General features: G+C 39.5%; 3 protein-coding genes across 3 annotated transcripts; 1 reads left to right on the top strand and 2 right to left on the bottom strand.

Moving 5' to 3' along the window:
* Positions 1 to 181: 181 nt before the first annotated feature.
* On the bottom strand, positions 182 to 8561 carry cul4b (cullin 4B). Its single transcript, XM_071916124.2, has 20 exons — positions 7716 to 8561; positions 7338 to 7453; positions 7090 to 7193; positions 6852 to 6921; positions 6587 to 6660; positions 6336 to 6498; positions 5962 to 6051; positions 4665 to 4747; positions 4515 to 4582; positions 4166 to 4284; positions 3779 to 3971; positions 3561 to 3665; positions 3360 to 3470; positions 3126 to 3211; positions 2826 to 2933; positions 2598 to 2711; positions 2398 to 2503; positions 2076 to 2248; positions 1838 to 1990; positions 182 to 1509 (listed from the first exon to the last, which is right to left on the bottom strand). Exons 1-20 carry the CDS (start codon positions 8143 to 8145, stop codon positions 1414 to 1416), a joined length of 2562 nt encoding a protein of 853 aa, XP_071772225.1. The 5' UTR covers positions 8146 to 8561; the 3' UTR covers positions 182 to 1413.
* Positions 8562 to 9037: 476 nt separating this feature from the next.
* On the top strand, positions 9038 to 12066 carry mcts1 (MCTS1 re-initiation and release factor). Its single transcript, XM_071916167.2, has 6 exons — positions 9038 to 9218; positions 10116 to 10268; positions 10364 to 10461; positions 10580 to 10713; positions 11662 to 11729; positions 11825 to 12066. The coding sequence occupies exons 1-6, from the start codon at positions 9208 to 9210 to the stop codon at positions 11904 to 11906; spliced, it is 546 nt and encodes a 181-aa protein (XP_071772268.1). The 5' UTR covers positions 9038 to 9207; the 3' UTR covers positions 11907 to 12066.
* A 151-nt stretch (positions 12067 to 12217) lies between these two features.
* On the bottom strand, positions 12218 to 15211 carry c1galt1c1 (C1GALT1-specific chaperone 1). Its single transcript, XM_071916166.2, has 2 exons — positions 15076 to 15211; positions 12218 to 14627 (listed from the first exon to the last, which is right to left on the bottom strand). Exon 2 carries the CDS (start codon positions 14611 to 14613, stop codon positions 13660 to 13662), a length of 954 nt encoding a protein of 317 aa, XP_071772267.1. The 5' UTR covers positions 14614 to 14627; positions 15076 to 15211; the 3' UTR covers positions 12218 to 13659.
* Positions 15212 to 16643: the final 1432 nt, after the last annotated feature.

Genomic DNA, 16643 nt, shown 5'->3' with positions numbered 1-16643 from the left:
TTCCCCTTTACAGAATAAGAGAGTTCATTGTACTTGTATGTATTTTAAAGCCTCATAATGACAGAATGTCCAAGTTGAGGCAAGTAAACACTCATTCACAGACAAGCAGAAGGGCAACTAGTTGTTGTCAAGAGGAAACCGATGAAATGTAGTTGGAAACGAATGATTAAAATAAAAGAAAACCGATTGAAACAGTTATTTTAATCTGAAGCAATAAACCTAACAGACTCATACAGACACAGGGCATAAAGTCTAGTCAAGCATGATTTCTCAATCAACATCTCATTTGTTGAGACAGCTGACTCCCATCCATCCCACTTTTAAGCAAGGCCTGCAAGCCCCACAGGGAGACTTACAAAGGATATAGTGTATGTATGTGATATTATACTTAGGAACATGAGGGAAAAAAAACAATGGGTTCTGAAGTCATTGTGCTTTTAGTAAATACTATACTTTCTAAGGGTTAACAAAAAACCTAAAAAAATAATAAAAAAAAAGCAGGTGTCTGTCAAATGGGATAATTTAAAATGTCACTGTTGTGAAGTATGTACAAAAACGTACAAACGAGAGCAAAGGAGAAACTAAATGCATATACATGTACAACTGAATTGTTTAGCAGCATGAATATACCCTATAACAAAAGAAGTGCTCTTTTTTTTTTGGCACATACTGTCAAGTCTGGCATAATTTACCTAATAGTAGGCTATATTCCACAGTTTGTGTGTTCATGACCATACACACAGCTATGACAGATGGCTACATAGCCTTGAAAATTGTAAAACTTTGCTGCAGGTGCACGCTTTTGACACTGAAACCACCCAAATATCAAATTCCTACGATGAATGTTAATCCATTGGTCTCACATTTGACATTGATTGAAGAAACAAGCATCAATTTAATTGTTTTTTTTTTTCCTCTTTCTCTCCAACGCGTGGTACATTTAGAGCATTGTTAGGTGTGTGAGCATTTGCTTGGGATACAGAGTGAACTAAAAGAGAAAAAAAAAATGTGACCTGATAAGGAGCAGAATGACTCAAACTATGGACAAAGAAGAATCTAAGTTTGAAAATAAATATTTCTCTCCTCTCCATAAAAAAAAAGAGCAAACGGAACAACAACATTGGCGTGTCTTCTTTTTTTTTTTTGTCCAAGGTAGCCCAATTCTCTCAGAGGCACTGAGAAACATGGACAATATTCTCTTTTTAATGGGCATGCAGTCCACAGGATCACAAGACCCCTGACAAAAAAATCCCGTGGAGCAGTATCCATTCACTTGTCGGTCGCTGGGTTGAAGAGGATAATGGTAACATCCACTGGAGCAAAAGACTGGAGACCGATCACTCAGAGAAGCCTTCAGCCTGACTGGACCATCTGCCTCTCTCTCTCCTTTTCTCTATCACTCTTTTTCGCTCTCTAAGCCACATAGTTGTACTGGTTGGGGTTCTCCTTGTCACGCTCCATATAGTCCCTGTCGATGAGAGACTCTATTCTCTTCTTCAAGTCAGCAGGCTGAATGGGAGGACAGGAACAGGTTAACAGTGGAGCTAACAAAGCAACATAACAATAACACTTAATATTACAGAATTTCCTAAAATGTCTCTTTTATAATTAACAGGACATTCTCCATTCAGCATACACAGCTGTGACTAATTGCCAATTCATAACTTGAAATCTGTATCCACAATTGTGACATTTTGCAGCTTCTAACATTTTAAACAGCTGCTTTTAAATAAACAATAACAGAATAATATCTGTTGGGAGTGAAACAATAATATGGATTCAAATGATTGGCTTGATTTCCATATAAATCAATGCAGTATTGCAATGCATTATTCACCTTGACAGGGAACTTCAGCTGGTTGTACACTTCAGACACCAAGAGATTATGGCTCAGAGTCTTCCTCATCTTCATGATCCGAACAATGGCAGCATCAATCTGATACTGACGATCCTGAAAGACCCTTTCTGTGGTGCTGGCTTGCTCCTCCACCTACAGAAAAAAAACCAATCGGTGTGAGTGGCAAACACCTTAAAGGCCTTGAACTGAGGAAACTGGCGTGAGGAAATAGTTATACCGTTTCTTTCATCTGGATCTGGTTTATTTTGATCCTGAAGAGCTTGTGTTTGAAGTCGTCGTTGCAGGAAAACTTGTCCCCGTCCTCCACATCTTTGCTCTTTGGGAGTTTGGTGAGGACACGCGCCTTTCCACATGCCAACGACTGCAGAGTCCGTCGCAGCTCACTGTCCTCTGTAAGCCCGCGGGCACACAAACAAACAGACAAACAAACAAACATCATCTTAGGTCAGTGCCTGCTAAATAAAGACTACCTGACAACATTGTTTCTTCAGCAAAAATATAGTGTTGCTGACCAAACCTTTGGATGTGACTGTACAAACCTATTCCTGTTGCCAGTTTGATCTCCTCCAGGGTGAATTCCTCTCCTTCGTTAAACATCAGTAGCACCAGCGTTTGGAAAAGAGACACCTGCAGCTCCTTCTTGCCCTGTTGAAAAAGAGAACAATAAGTTTGAGCATTTAGCTTTATTGGTTGGGTGAGTACAAAACATCACAGCATTATAAGAAAATCAGTTGTCCACCTCTTTAAATTCAGCTTTTAAGACACAATGGCCTAGTGTTGATTGCCACTGGAGCTTCCTGCCACTGTGTTTGCCCAGGTAGAAGGTCTTGAAGATCTCTTGCAGTCGCACCATCTGGACAAAGATAACAGGTGTAACAAATCAACAGTGAGTATATTTATTGCATGGAAGGTTATAAAAAAAAAACCCAGCAGGATCTGAAAATTTTAATATTTGCCAAGCACTAACCTCAGGGGGCAGGTGCACTTCCATCGGGACATAGGTCGGCCAGTAACCCATGGTGAGGATGTTCACCGTCAGCTCAATGTTGCCAGGAATGTTTTGGCACTGCATATACTACGGAGAGACAAATAAGATAACACCCAATTATCTGCCACATCTACATCTTACACAAATCCAACTGTTCTCTCTAGGTTATCACGACAAGAAACAGGAACTGTCATACCTAACCTCATCGTCATAAGAATCAAGTTTTAAAATTCATGCCACAAGGGTTTTCTTACAGATTCGACTCACTATTGTCGTTACCTGTTTGAACTGCACCATGATGTCTTTAGAAAGCTCCATATCCTTGAACATGCCTTCCAGCTTGCTGGTGAACGCTGCTCCACATTCTGAAGAAAGAAAAACAAAAAGGTTAGAAGTCACTAATGTCAGTTTCAGGATTGCTCGTCAGCTCGTTACTTTACTTTGGAATGTGTGTGTGTGTGTGTGTGTGTGTGTGCATGTGTGTTGAGTGACAGAGTGATGCGTTATACTAACCATGTTTCAGCTTTGACAACATTGATTTTTCAGCATCAACAGAGGCACTCTTTCCCACCAGCAACCTCTTGGCCAGATCCTTCTTGTAAAAGGCCTCAAAAACATCTTTTCCTGAAAGGATATATAAAGATTAATATATCAAGATCACCTAAAGAGGGGGAAAAAAACTGAAACTGAAACAAATGCGATAGAAAATTTTACCATAGATGAATCTGAAGATAATCATGATCTTATCCAGCATCTTCTCCAGTTCTTCATCTGTTGCCTCTTTGTTTCCTGCCCTTAGCTTTGAATCCACATGTTTTGCTGTAAGCAGAAGCACATTTATGCTTAGACTACATGTTATTTACATAGTGATTAGGATGATATTGATTGATTGACAGAGCTGCAATTCTGAGGGACAATGCGAAGTCACAAACCTATGAGCTCTGCAGGCTTGTTTGGCCTTTTGTTGATGAATGTTTCAAAGGCCTCTTTCATGGCGTTGACAAACTTCTCATTCTTCATGAAGCAGATGTCGATGATGTGATCCACCTTGTCTTTGAAGTCCAGCAACTCCTGCACCATCGTCTTGTCTTTTTCTGGGTTGATTACAATTGTGCTTCCAAAGGCCTTCGATGTTGAGCGTCAAGACATTGGAAAACAGCACAAGTCAAAACCAAAATTTTGTGTGGGTTCCCGAATGACCTACTGAGATTTGGCATTTCAGACAAATATCCATAATTGATTTCTGGACAACTGCTGAGAGCTGAGCACCTTCAACATGCAGTATATTCAAACTGTTATAAACTCTCATGCTGGCATACCTTAATGTACTCTATCCAGTGCTGCAGAAGGACCTGAACACCACCTCGCACTCGACTGAAGAGCTGATAGAGCAGAGACAGATCCTGGATTCTGTTCTCATCCAGCAGGTGAGTCAAACCTGCGAGTTTCAGAAGAACAGCAGGAAATATGAGGTGTGTGCATACTGCCAAACTCTATCTGCTATGTCAGACATCAGTTTAAAAGACCCAGAATGTAGTCTTTGCTATTTGAGCAATACTGCAGGCATTTTAGGAAATTAAGACAGCAGGTTCCAATATCCCAAATACACGCTGGACATTTAATACACTGCCACAATCCTACTCATGTAGAATATTAATTCTAATGTACCTTTTTGCAGAGTTGCAGTGAGATGTTCACCCAGCAATTGCTTTTCCACAGTAGCAATGAGTGGTTTTCTGAGAGAGAAAAAAAAAGTGTGAGTGAACAATGAGTCTTCATTCAAAGTGTTCAAAGTGAATACCGCAGCCCAATACTCACTGTGTGCTCTGGTCTAGATATGTGATGACCCTGTCAGCCTCCTCCTCCAAGCGTTTGTTTACATGATGGAGATATTCTGGCACCTAGCGAAAAAAACAAAGTTTGATTCATACCACACTGTAAGCACTGAATATGAATTTCACTAAGGACAAGAAATCTATCAAGAGCTTCCAAAACCCAAAACTGCTATACACAGGAAAGAAATATCTTTATTACATCTGTTTATGTGTGTACAGTTAATCAAAAAACAGTACGATCAAAGACACAATCAGCAGTTTATTTGAATAGCTAAATCTTGATAATGCTAATATATTCTTGAAGAGCTTACTCGTGTTTGGAAACATTATAAACACATTTTAAAGGCTCAAATAACATATAAAACTCTAAGCTGTTACTACTGTCAGTCCTCGTATCAAAACCAGAGATAATAAAGACAGTAAAACAATTCTTAAATCCAATAAATCAGTAGGTAAACACAGTTGCGAGGCAGCTGCTTTTCAACAGGAGGCTCATACTGCAATTAGAGACAGGGGGAAAAAATCCACCCTTGGATACTTTTACATCGTTATACATTAAGCCGTGATGTTCCAGGAATTATTTTGTAAAGTGTGTTGTAATTTACCGTTTTGGTGTACCCACTTTTCACTCAACCTGCCTCATCTACTTCTACTTCAGTTAGTCATTTCCTACATTTCTAAGAATGAATTATGGCATCTACAGCAGGTGTGAACTTGTTGCATTCAGCTGTGGGTTATATGTGTATGTGTAGAGAGCAATACCAATAGCGTAGTAAGAGCAAGAGTTTATCCAGCTGAGGAAAAGCGAGAGTCACACCCCTAACTCAAAACAAGACATGTCTTGTGGCTGCATTGCATTCTGGTCTATTGAGGCTACTGTCGGTGGAGAAATTGGTATCTCTGCCTCTTCTATGATGGATTTCTCCCTGTATGATTGTTGAATGTTGGTACAAAATGGTGAATCTCGAGAAAAGCCCTTACTCTTTGATTTTGTGGGACTAACACCAAAACTTGACATTTACCATTGATGTTTTAGATAATGTTTTTCTGCTATCAAACTCCATTGTAGCTGTGCTTGAAATATCTCGATATGACATCACGTTGTCTACGTTTGGCCAGTTATCAGCAGGAATAAGAATAATGCACCAAACAACAAAATGGGCCCAGAAATGCAAGGTACATCACCAATAGCTGTTTTTAGCAGTGTTAAAGTGTTGTAGGGTGGATTGTTCCTTTAAGACAGTCTAGTAGGCGCTACACATAAGGGTCACATAAATCACCTCTCTCTCCTGCATCAGCCTCTGTCCCTCCGCGGCGTACAGCCGATTAGTTTCCTCCAAAAAGCGTTGCTCAAAGGAGTCTTGATAAATCTGTCAGGATCAGAGAGAACATTGGTTTCATTAAAGCCATTTTTCAAGAGGGCAGTGACAGCGCATCAAACCCCAGTGCAGGTCATAATCACAAATAACAGCTGCCAGACCCACACTCTGTTTCTACAGATTGTAGAACAGGGCAAAGATGAAATCCAAGCGATCTGCTCTGGCTTTTGTTATTACATTCTCTTTCGAAAAACAGGTTCACACCTAAAGTCACCACATTATTGATTATCATCATAACTTACCAGAGCTGACACATATTTGTTTGGGTCAGTTACCTGCAGGTCAGAGAGCATGCTCAGTAGGCTCCTCAGCAGACTGCGGTCTATCGCCTCTCCATTACGCTCCCTCTCAATGAGCAGCAGGATGCCGTCGATGGTTTTACTCTGGACCTTCAGATCACTGATGATGTAGAACCTAAACAGCTCCAGGCCCATGTCCCTGCAGACCAGAGCGGCTCTGTTCAACACCCATTTCAACCAAATCGGTCCATGCTTTTGCATAACGGTAAACTCAGTGAATTACTCACCAGATTGATGGCAGCATTGAATTTTGTAAAACATAGGTGCGGTCCAAGAACAAAAATATACTCCTAATCATGATCTGTGAAATAATAACAACAATGAAACATTAACAAATGACATGAGTGACATTCTATTCTTTCTTGGATGTATTCATGTTTGAATCAGTCACACAAATCATGCAGCAGGCGATCTGCATGGACACTCTTGCTATGATGTCACTTGACGGCTATCACACTTAATACTCATCTCAAATAAGGTTATAAAACATACCATTTGTCTGCAGTGATCTTGCCAACACTTGTCTATTTTCTTCAGGAAAAGCACACTGTCCAGAGCATCCGTAAGAATAGTGTTAAGGTAATAGTGGGCTTTCACTGAAAAGCTTTACTGCTATGCGACAATTCTGCAGATCATGATGATGCAGGATCCACACTAGGCTATATCAAATTAATAACCGGTAAACTTCTGGTAAACAGAGACAGGGAGAAACAGAAACTGGAAAGGATATTCTCTGAATTGATCGATTTGTGCCTTGATGTGGTCTTCACACACTACCCTCAGCTGTTTGTACAGCTTGGCAGATATCTTGTGAGAGCAGAGGTTCTCAACAGCCTATGAGGGAGAAAACAAATGTGTCAAAAGTGATTTGTTTATATGGACTTTTGGTTTGAATGAAGGGCATGAAAATCAGTACAGAGGGGCAGCTATCCACAGACCATAGGACTTGCTAGGTGAGGCTGGTGGGCTGTGTCATACCTGGTAGAGCTCCTCTAGATTGTACTTGATTGAAGTGCTGTTCTGTATGGCCTCTACTGCCTCCTTCAGCTTCTGCCAGGTCTCCTGTGTGTAGTTCTCGGGCAATTTGGGCTTTTCTGTGTGCAAAACAAACAAAAAAAACATGGTCTGAAAACATACAACAGTGGGTCTCACTGGACCATTATGCAGGATCACTGGTACAGTACTTCAATTTTAAAACAATTGTGTTTGTCTCTAAAGTGACAAAATTATTACAATAACTGGGGGTTAGTCACTGCCAGGTTATCACTGATAAGTTGCATGTTGTTTCAGCACTTTTGCCATGTTAAATTGTATCACACTATCCTCCACCACATCTGCCTTGACCATGCATGCTACCTTTGAAGTTCTTGATGACTAGTTTCTTTGCAGCGCCAGGTTTACTGTTGGAGAAGGTGTTGGAGCCTGCGGTTTTCGTCAGTCCGTTTGCATGGTGTCCTACCCCACCGGGCAGGAACACAGTTTTGCTCTTATTAGAGCACGAAGCAGACTCCTCAGCCATTTTCACATCCAGTCCAATGAAATCCACTGAATCTTCGAACCTCAACTTCTTCTGGATGTGTTGCGTAGTGGAAGAGCAGGAAGAAGAGGAGGAATTCAGGGTTTTGGGAGACGAAGAAATTGTATCAATATCTTCCCTCTCTGAACTGTTTATTTTCCTCTTCTTCGAAGATGTGATACCGCTGTCGTTTTTGACATCAGAAGCTGCTGGTCTAGCCTCCTGGGTTGGCGGTGGGGGATTAGGGGAAGGTAAACCTGTTGGAAACATGAAAAAATGGAATACAAATTCTAACAGCCAGTCTTCTAATCCTTAACTTCCAGGTTTGCCGGGGATGAGATCCGCGTCCGAAAGCGTTCAACTAGCTTAATTCAGAGAGGTTTGCCCAGTCCTTTTCCAAGTATAAAATAGACAATAAATTGCAAACTACACAGCTCCACTTGAACCTAGCCCTCTCTCTTTCTTGTTATTGCTGGCAGAAGAAAGATGGTTGGCTATTGCTTCCTCTTTTCCCCTCTCGTCTAACCACGTTGTGGAGCCGTTAGCGATTCGTTAGAGCGACCGTTGGAGATAATTATTTCCAGGCGAAATGTAGAATGAACTCAGGTTTAAATGATATTAAAGCATTTGTTGTTGGTAAACTCGGGATAAATTCACTCGTAAAAGCGATTCGATGACCCCACCGGAAGTACTTTGTACAAAAGTACTTTTTTGCACGAGCTTTTTCCCCCCATTCAGATGCCGTAACCGGTTTGGCCGCGAGATGGCGTCATGCCAACACCATGGAGACTGATTATTTTATTACTTTTCACAGTTTATTAATTGTAAATCCCGGAGTGATTCCCGGTTTATGATATGTGTCTGATCTACTTAAACCAGATAATAAATAAAACGTTAAATCTTGATGTTGTATGCACATAAAAAAACGGCAGTGTCTACACACTATGCAGCTGCCCTGACTTTAACTAACGGACTCTACCATGCAAATGTTTCTTAGTTAATAATTTTGTAAACTGTCAATGTGAAAGATAAAATGTGGCACCGTGTGATTTTACAAAGCTTACCGTTTTTTTCCTGAAAGAACATCTTTAGGTGACAGGAAAGGAAGTAACTCTCATAATCGAATTGGACTTGACCTGCCGTATGACGCGAAAAACTGTCGTAAAATGACGTTACCCCGGCCCTCCACTGCGAAACAAGCGTGCAATTGAATTATTTGATAGATGAATTGCATTTTGTTATTAATTTGTGTTTATCATAGTCGGTCTGGCATAGTGAGCGCGGGCAAGCCTTGACACAATTGAGAGAATACGGTAAAGGCGACCAACGAGGATGTTTAAAAAGTACGTAGCGTTAAATTATTTCTCTGTTGTAACATTTCCTATCATTAGCTAGGTGGCTAACTGGTTGTCATCGCTCGTCGTTAGCTGGCTAGCCAACGCGCTTCAGCTAGGTGTCTTTTAGCGTGTTCAAGACTTTCGTTCAATTCATGAGACAAGCTAACATTAGCTATGATATTGCTAAAGTTTTGTCTGTTGTTACACTGTATTGTTACCGGATTAGGGGCTTTCCCCGACCGCAAAAAGTCTTAGTCAACTTTATTGTAGCTCTTTGATGTTAAAACAAGAGTCAAAACCCAGAATAGATGTTATTCACACGGTACGTCTGTGATCTAATATAATTCATTCTTTATTTCTGAACATGGACAATTCTCTTAAAGCTCGGAATCAGAGAAGCAAGCCTCTAATCTGTCGTGTCATCAAGAGCCAAATGGTAGTGAAAATGAAGATGTGCTGCTAACAGTGAATAAGGTGTTCCCTCATTCACTGATACAATTGAGATGTGTTTGAGATGAGGCGTTTCCTCATTCGCTGCAGATCTCTGACCTGTTAATGTTTTTATAAATCTTGGCTGAAGGTGATGGGAATCAACATGAGAAGTCTGTTTAAGACTGCATTTTGAAAGTATCTGTCTCATCTCAGCCTTTCAGACACGTTGGTCTTGATTTGTTTTTAGACATCTTTCTGTAGGTCTCTACATCATCTCTACAGCATCTCTACATCAGATCAAATTGAAACATGTCATGGTCATAGAGAAATAAACTGGTACTCTCTCCTCTGTATTCTCTGTTTAAATAGAGGTTGAACAGCTTGGTGTCGCATGTTGGCTAGTGTAATGCACACTCAATTTATCTGCCCTCAGCTAGTAACGCTGATGTGGTTTTCTGTGTCTTGTTTCAGATTTGATGAGAAGGAAAACGTGTCCAACTGTATTCAGCTGAAAACATCAGTGATCAAAGGAATCAAAAATCAGCTGTTGGACCAGTTTCCTGATATCGAGTCATGGCTCAACCACATTATGCCAAAAAAGGACCCTGTCAAAATAGTGAGATGGTATAATCTCTCAATTGATCTTTCTTATATGTCTTTTTGTGTAGTGGATCTCCTCCTGTATGCTGTCTACATGTTTTCCATTATTCTCCCTACAGCCATGAACATATTGAAATCTTGACAGTGAATGGAGAACTGCTTTTCTTCAGACAGAGAGAAGGACCGTTCTACCCAACCCTCAGACTGCTGCATAAATGTAAGATTGATGACTGATTGATTGACGGTTGTATTTGTACATAAATTCTGTATGTCACTTAGATTTCTTCACACTGATATGGAATCCTCTTTTCTCCTCATTTGTTTAAATGTTATAGATCCGTTCATTCTTCCACACCAGCAAGTAGACAAAGGGGCCATTAAATTTGTCTTAAGTGGAGCCAACATCATGTGCCCCGGACTGACGTCACCAGGCGCTAAACTCTACCCAGCTGCCGCAGACACAGTAGTCGTATCCTTTTATCCATGATGTTATACACCAGGGTTTGCATGGTAGATTACTTCTTCAATTACTGGAATTGGAATTGGAATGTCATCCAGCTCTAAGGAAACAGAATTGGAATTGAATTGGAATGACAGGAAACAAAATTGAATTCCATTCAATTCATAAGAGACGCTGTCTTGACTTGCTAAACATTATTAATAAAATATTATTAATCAAATAAAAGACAGTTACACAAATTAAACACATTCAATTATAATGTATTAATTATGATTACATGTTATGTATCAAATATCACCTGACGGGTACCTTTAACATTTTATGACATTCAGTATTGATAATATATATATATATATGTATGTGTATATATATATATATATGTATATATAATATATGTATATATATGTATATATAATATATGTATATATATATATATATATATATATATATATATATATGTATATATATTACATATAATATATTACACATTACACATGCAATCTCAGGTATGTGGTAAGAAAAAAACCCCAAAAAAACATGGAATTTCACAGAATTAATTTCAACTTACTGTTCCTGAAATTCCAATTAATTTCCAATTATGTTTCCTGTAGGTTTTTTCAAATTTCAATTCCAATTCCTCAGTTGAATTGGAATTAATGAGTCCATTCATGAATTGACCCCAAACCTGCTATACACTGAAGCTGTTGGATTTCCACGCTGTATATAACAAATTTCTTTGCATAATTGTTCCATGTCATAAAAATATGTTTTTTTCCCCAGTCTCACCTTATTCATCTATGTCAGCTTCCAGTATGAAATATTTCAGAACAGATGTTCTGCCAGCATCTCTAGCTAAGTTTCAGGTGTATGTTCATTTTTGTACTTTTGTATGTATATCTGTGTACGTTTAAGTTCACATCATACTTGTGTGAGTTTGTCTTTAATGACTCGCTACAGGCCATAATGGCAGAGGGAAAACAACATGCACTTTGTGTTGGCGTTATGAAGATGTCTGCAGAAAGCATGTAAGATTTAAATTTTATAGAACCATACATTTTGTGACTGTGGTTGATGCTTCCATGATGTCTAATCTGTTTCTGGTTTTCTGGTTTGTGAACAGAGAAAAAGTCAACAAGGGAATCGGAATTGAGAACGTTCACTATCTTAATGACGGATTGTGGCACATGAAGACGTATAAGTGACGATGTCGGCACCCACAACACCCCTCGGAAAGCGTGGAGCTCTTGACAGCGAGGCACGAGCTGCCAGTCAATTGTTTACACCTATGGACTTAGCTGTGTAACTTGCTGGAGGCTTTGAATCAATCGCCATGATGCACAAATAAAAAAAATCTTGCTTTAAGTCTCATTCTCAGTTGATGTTTTGCAGTGCTACCGATTTAAAGATGATACAACACAGGTCTGGGATACGAGTGCTTGCAGTCCAATGTCATCAAGTTGCTGCAACGCCTCTGATTTAATTAATGAAATATAAATCAAATGCTACACATAAAGGGATTGCACAGAAATTTATTTCAGGCAAAACTGATTTGTAAGGTTTTCATGTATTCTCAGAGTGGTATATAGTTCAGAACAGACAAATGATAAAACAAGTCGGTGTCTTGCAGCAGATCAAGTGTTAACAGTAGCTGAGGGAGTGGCAGGGTGGTAGAGCATTAAACTATTCAGTCAGCAGGACTACCTGTTATGCTGCATTTCCCTGTCAGTGTGTAACTATTGAATATGTGGGTGCTGTCAGGTGAAAAAAAGGCAACTGAAATTGATGTTTTTGAGAGTTTACATGGTTATTTTCATGCTGAGTAGCCTTGATGACCTCTGGGCTCTTGACACCTGTTATAACCCCACTGCATATTTCTAAAAATACATGAGCATCCATGAGAATAAGAATTTATTTTGTTCGATCTTTCACAACTTGTTTTATCCTACCCAACAGCAGCAATATAGATCGCTTAAGCCCCACATACATTAGCATCCATGTGTTAAGACACGACAACATAGTGGTCAGCATTGCAACCAGTAATCATGGCAGAATTGAACACGGTAATAATACCATGGTAAATCTGGAATAGTATACATTCACGATGCTTTAAAAATAGCAACAACAAATTAGTCTCTTAATTGTACAAAGCTTTCCCTTTAGCAAAAACACTTAAATTATGCATGGCAAGTTATCCATCATTACAACTGGAAATTTACCAACAGTGTTTCACTTGAATGCCACAATCACTCCTTTTGCTCAGCACACTTTCACTCTCATTCCCATAACCTTTTAACAAACCTAGCAGTGAGAACTGAGAACATGTACCATTAATGATTCCAGTTAATCAAACAGGCTTTTATTACACAATAAAAAAAAAAATTAAAGTTAGTTAAATCAGCAATAGGTTTTATTGCAATGGTGACAATCCTTTGAATATATTGCTGCTGTCCAATAAAAACCTTGTATGTTCAAAAAGTTAATTTGTGAGGAAATGCAAAAAAATAGCTTTTCAGATTGACTTTATTAGTCCTTTAGACCTTTATTACTCCCTTCAAAGTCAAATTGGGGTTGAGAGATTTTTTTTTGAGAGTAGCAATATCCTTAAAACTTACCTCCACACTGAGGTTTGTCATGTAATATTTATTGTCACTGAGGGGTGTAACCAAACAGACTTCATGTGCGGAGACAATTCAGCATTACATAATGAGAATGCAATCCATTCAAAGGACTGCACTACCGATGAACTCAGTTTAGTTTACCCACACCACAGAGAGGTGGGGAGTTGAATGCGTTACGTGCAAAAGGTACAAAATATATAACAGTAATATTCCCACCCACCATCTATTTCCATCTATTTTTTTTACAAACAGCATAAGAAAACCATCTCCTAAAAGTCAGGTCTGCCATCACAGAAGCAGTCTCTAAAATTACAGTTTCAGTCGAAGGAATGCGTCACTAGTCGTTGTCTGAACCATCAGGAGGGTGAAACAGTAACAAGTCGTTAAAATCGTGTCCATAGGGACGAAGTCTGTAAACACCAAACATCATAACCTGCATTTGGTTGGGCGACATCCCGCTGAATGTGACTGCCATATCAGAGCAGCAGCCCTCCACTACATTAGTGGGGTTGTTGTTCATGCTGTCAGATATGAGGCTGTCGACACTCTTGCTGTTGAACAGGCCCTTCCCCTGTGTGTCTTCCCCGTTCTCAGCAAACACCCCGGTGTACTTGAGACATATGGCCAGCTGCTTCTCCTCGCTCAGCTTCCACAGAGCGCGCCCTCTTTCTGGACATTTGTCCTCATCCTGGAAAACATTCACCAGCCTTTTCAGAGCTTCGTAACTTAGCACAATGCCGCTTTCGTACTCCACATACTCAAGCTCCCCTGATTTCATGGCGTGGCCGATGTAGAAGGGTTCGCTGGGATCCTTGGTGAGCACCAGGTACTTGAGATTCTCGATGATGGCGAAGGTGGTGGGTCGAGCCACGAAGAACCAGCGCAGGTCGCCGGCGTTGTCGTAGGCATGCTTCAGAGCCTTACGCAGCCTGGCCCAGTCATCTTTTTCCTTTAGATCTACAGCTTCAAGGGCCTTGGATGACTCTGAGCTGTAAAACACTGCCTGGTCACAGTGTTTGCTCCAGGTGTCTTTCGCAGTCGCCCAGTAAACCAGGACCTTGGGTTGGACCATGATGAGACAATAGACTTGCACTTGCTGACTCAGCTCCTCCATCTGAGTCTCAGTAAGGCGCTTCAGCTCGTCTTTGCTGGGGGCCTTGACGTGGTGGTGATGGTGGTCCTCCGTGTTGGACTCAGTGCCGGGGCTGAAGCTGCCGAAGAGCGACAACACCAGGCAGAACAAGCCTCCCAGGAGCATCCCCTTCATGAAGGAGCTCCCCTCTGACAGCATGTTGGCAGCAGGCACTGAGCAACAAAGATCATGGACAATTTATTACAGAAGAAAATACAGCTATTAATACAATTGTAGCTTGTGTTAACGTGCAATAAATAACTACGGGGAAATGCTAAGTAACAGTGTACAGGAAATGACCAAGTTACATTCAAAGACAGCAACTAGTAAAGTCTCTGAGCTCGACCACTTAGATTCACTGACTGGATATAAAACAGAATCAGTTCAAGTTTAAATCTGTAAGCACGTTGACAGTATAGACCTCAAGCAGTGTGTTAGTGCCGGTTAGCGAGTTGTGTACCAAAAGGTCGTAACGCTGACATTTATCTAAGATTGACGGTACACTAACGTTACTTATTTCGGCTAAATCAGCTGGCTGATAAGCTAACGATGTACACTATAGAGGACAACTCGCGAGCCTAGTCTCGTTAGTAATAAAAAGCAATAACGTGTTTACTGAACCTTATCTGATGTAAGTAAAAGCTGCCGTCTCCTCTCTTCTCTTTGCACGTGTTACCAACCAGTTCCCACTTTTCCTGTTGGGTGAGATCGAGGAGCTTCTATAGATGACCAGCCTCAGACAAATTAGCTAGCTAGCTGCCTGGTAAATACCACCGACTTCCGGGTTCCAGACTCACGTGACTCTACTGTGGCCTCGTTGGAACACAGAATATTCCAGCTCAAGATTGATTACTTTGTAATTTATAGTTTATAATAGTTTATTAGTAGTTTATAGTTATAGTTTATAGTTTATTTTATAGTTTATTTTATATTATAGTTAATAGTTTATAGTTTATTATATATTTTATTTATAGTTTATAGTTTATTATATATTTTATTTATAGTTTATAGTTTGTTAATATATAGTTCTAATTTTTAGTTTGTAGTTTGTAATAATTGTTATTATTTTGTAATATGGATTTTGGGCAGGTCTGAAAATAACCTGCATGTAGGCTATGTAGGCTATTTTGATAACCTAATTTACCGCTCAAGAGACTATTTTTGTGTTTATGAAAAATTGAAATACTTTCTGGCAGAAATTATATCAGTCAAGTAGAAAATCCATGCAGTTTTTAGGGTCTGTCTCTGAGTTTTCCCATTCAGAGTTACTTGCAGTTCCATTATGTAAATCTTATATTTATTGAAAGAAACTTCAGATTTCTTTGACACAAGACTGACTGTGTACCATTAGCCACTGTTAATCACAAGCACTATAGCCTAGTCACACTGTGTTTCAATGCTTCAGGAGGATCAAAACAATGTTTCGAACCATGAAGCCATATCCAGTAGAAATTATTGACATACTTTGTGCGCACCACTGTATAGATTAATGGGTTTTCATGTCTATTGCCATCTTATTTGTGTATTGACCAATTGACAATTGAGTTGGTATGTTTTTGTTTGTACTTAAATATTCAGATTTTAGGCTGCTGTTTTGAAGAGGTTCTCTGTATTTCAAAAATACAAAATACGAGTGTTGGTCCATGTCCTAATGGTTTATTTGCTCAAGTCTTTCAATATAATATAAATACCTTTTTATAGCTTCTAAAGATTACATTTAAAACTCATGATTTGTATTAATGTAAACACAGCTGTCACAGTCAGTTGGAGTGTGGAACAAAGAAAAAATGTGTCCAACTTTAATGCTTTCTTAGCCTTTTTATGTTTGGATCAAAGATTGCTTTTAATAAAGGAAGTCCTAACAGCCACACAAACAAGATTTGCATTCCTCATGAGCACCATTAGTATGTAAACATAACTTTATATATGACAGTTTAACTGTCACTAGACTTCTGTAGCACCCTATTATTTATTTCATTTTCAAATGAAATAGTCTATGTAGCCTATGTTTTAGTATTGAATACATTACTTAAATGGTCGAGAGGTCAGCTGTGGATCTTTTCTTGTTGTCTGGCTGGCAGCCAGATGATGATGCCTAGATGTATCAAATATTGTTGTTTACTACAGCAATTTCAGAGACCTGGAGACAACCTTATAAATCACCTGATACCACTCATCTGCAGAGTATT

The sequence above is a fragment of the Centroberyx gerrardi genome, chromosome 16 (assembly GCF_048128805.1).
Source record: "Centroberyx gerrardi isolate f3 chromosome 16, fCenGer3.hap1.cur.20231027, whole genome shotgun sequence".
Lineage (NCBI taxonomy): Eukaryota > Metazoa > Chordata > Actinopteri > Beryciformes > Berycidae > Centroberyx > Centroberyx gerrardi.
This window is presented reverse-complemented; position numbering and strand designations above follow the sequence as displayed.

Coding starts and splice junctions, on each gene's coding strand:
- cul4b (XM_071916124.2), bottom strand. CDS start 8,145: ATGTTTCCAACAGGTTTACCTTCCCCTAATCCCCCACCGCCAACCCAG. Junction 7,194..7,337: donor ATCTAGAGGAGCTCTACCAG/GTATGACACAGC, acceptor TCTCCCTCATAG/GCTGTTGAGAACCTCTGCTC. Junction 3,972..4,165: donor ACTGGATAGAGTACATTAAG/GTATGCCAGCAT, acceptor TCAACATCGAAG/GCCTTTGGAAGCACAATTGT.
- c1galt1c1 (XM_071916166.2), bottom strand. CDS start 14,613: ATGCTGTCAGAGGGGAGCTCCTTCATGAAGGGGATGCTCCTGGGAGGC.
- mcts1 (XM_071916167.2), top strand. Junction 10,269..10,363: donor CCTGTCAAAATAGTGAGATG/GTATAATCTCTC, acceptor TTCTCCCTACAG/CCATGAACATATTGAAATCT. Junction 10,714..11,661: donor CTGCCGCAGACACAGTAGTC/GTATCCTTTTAT, acceptor GACTCGCTACAG/GCCATAATGGCAGAGGGAAA.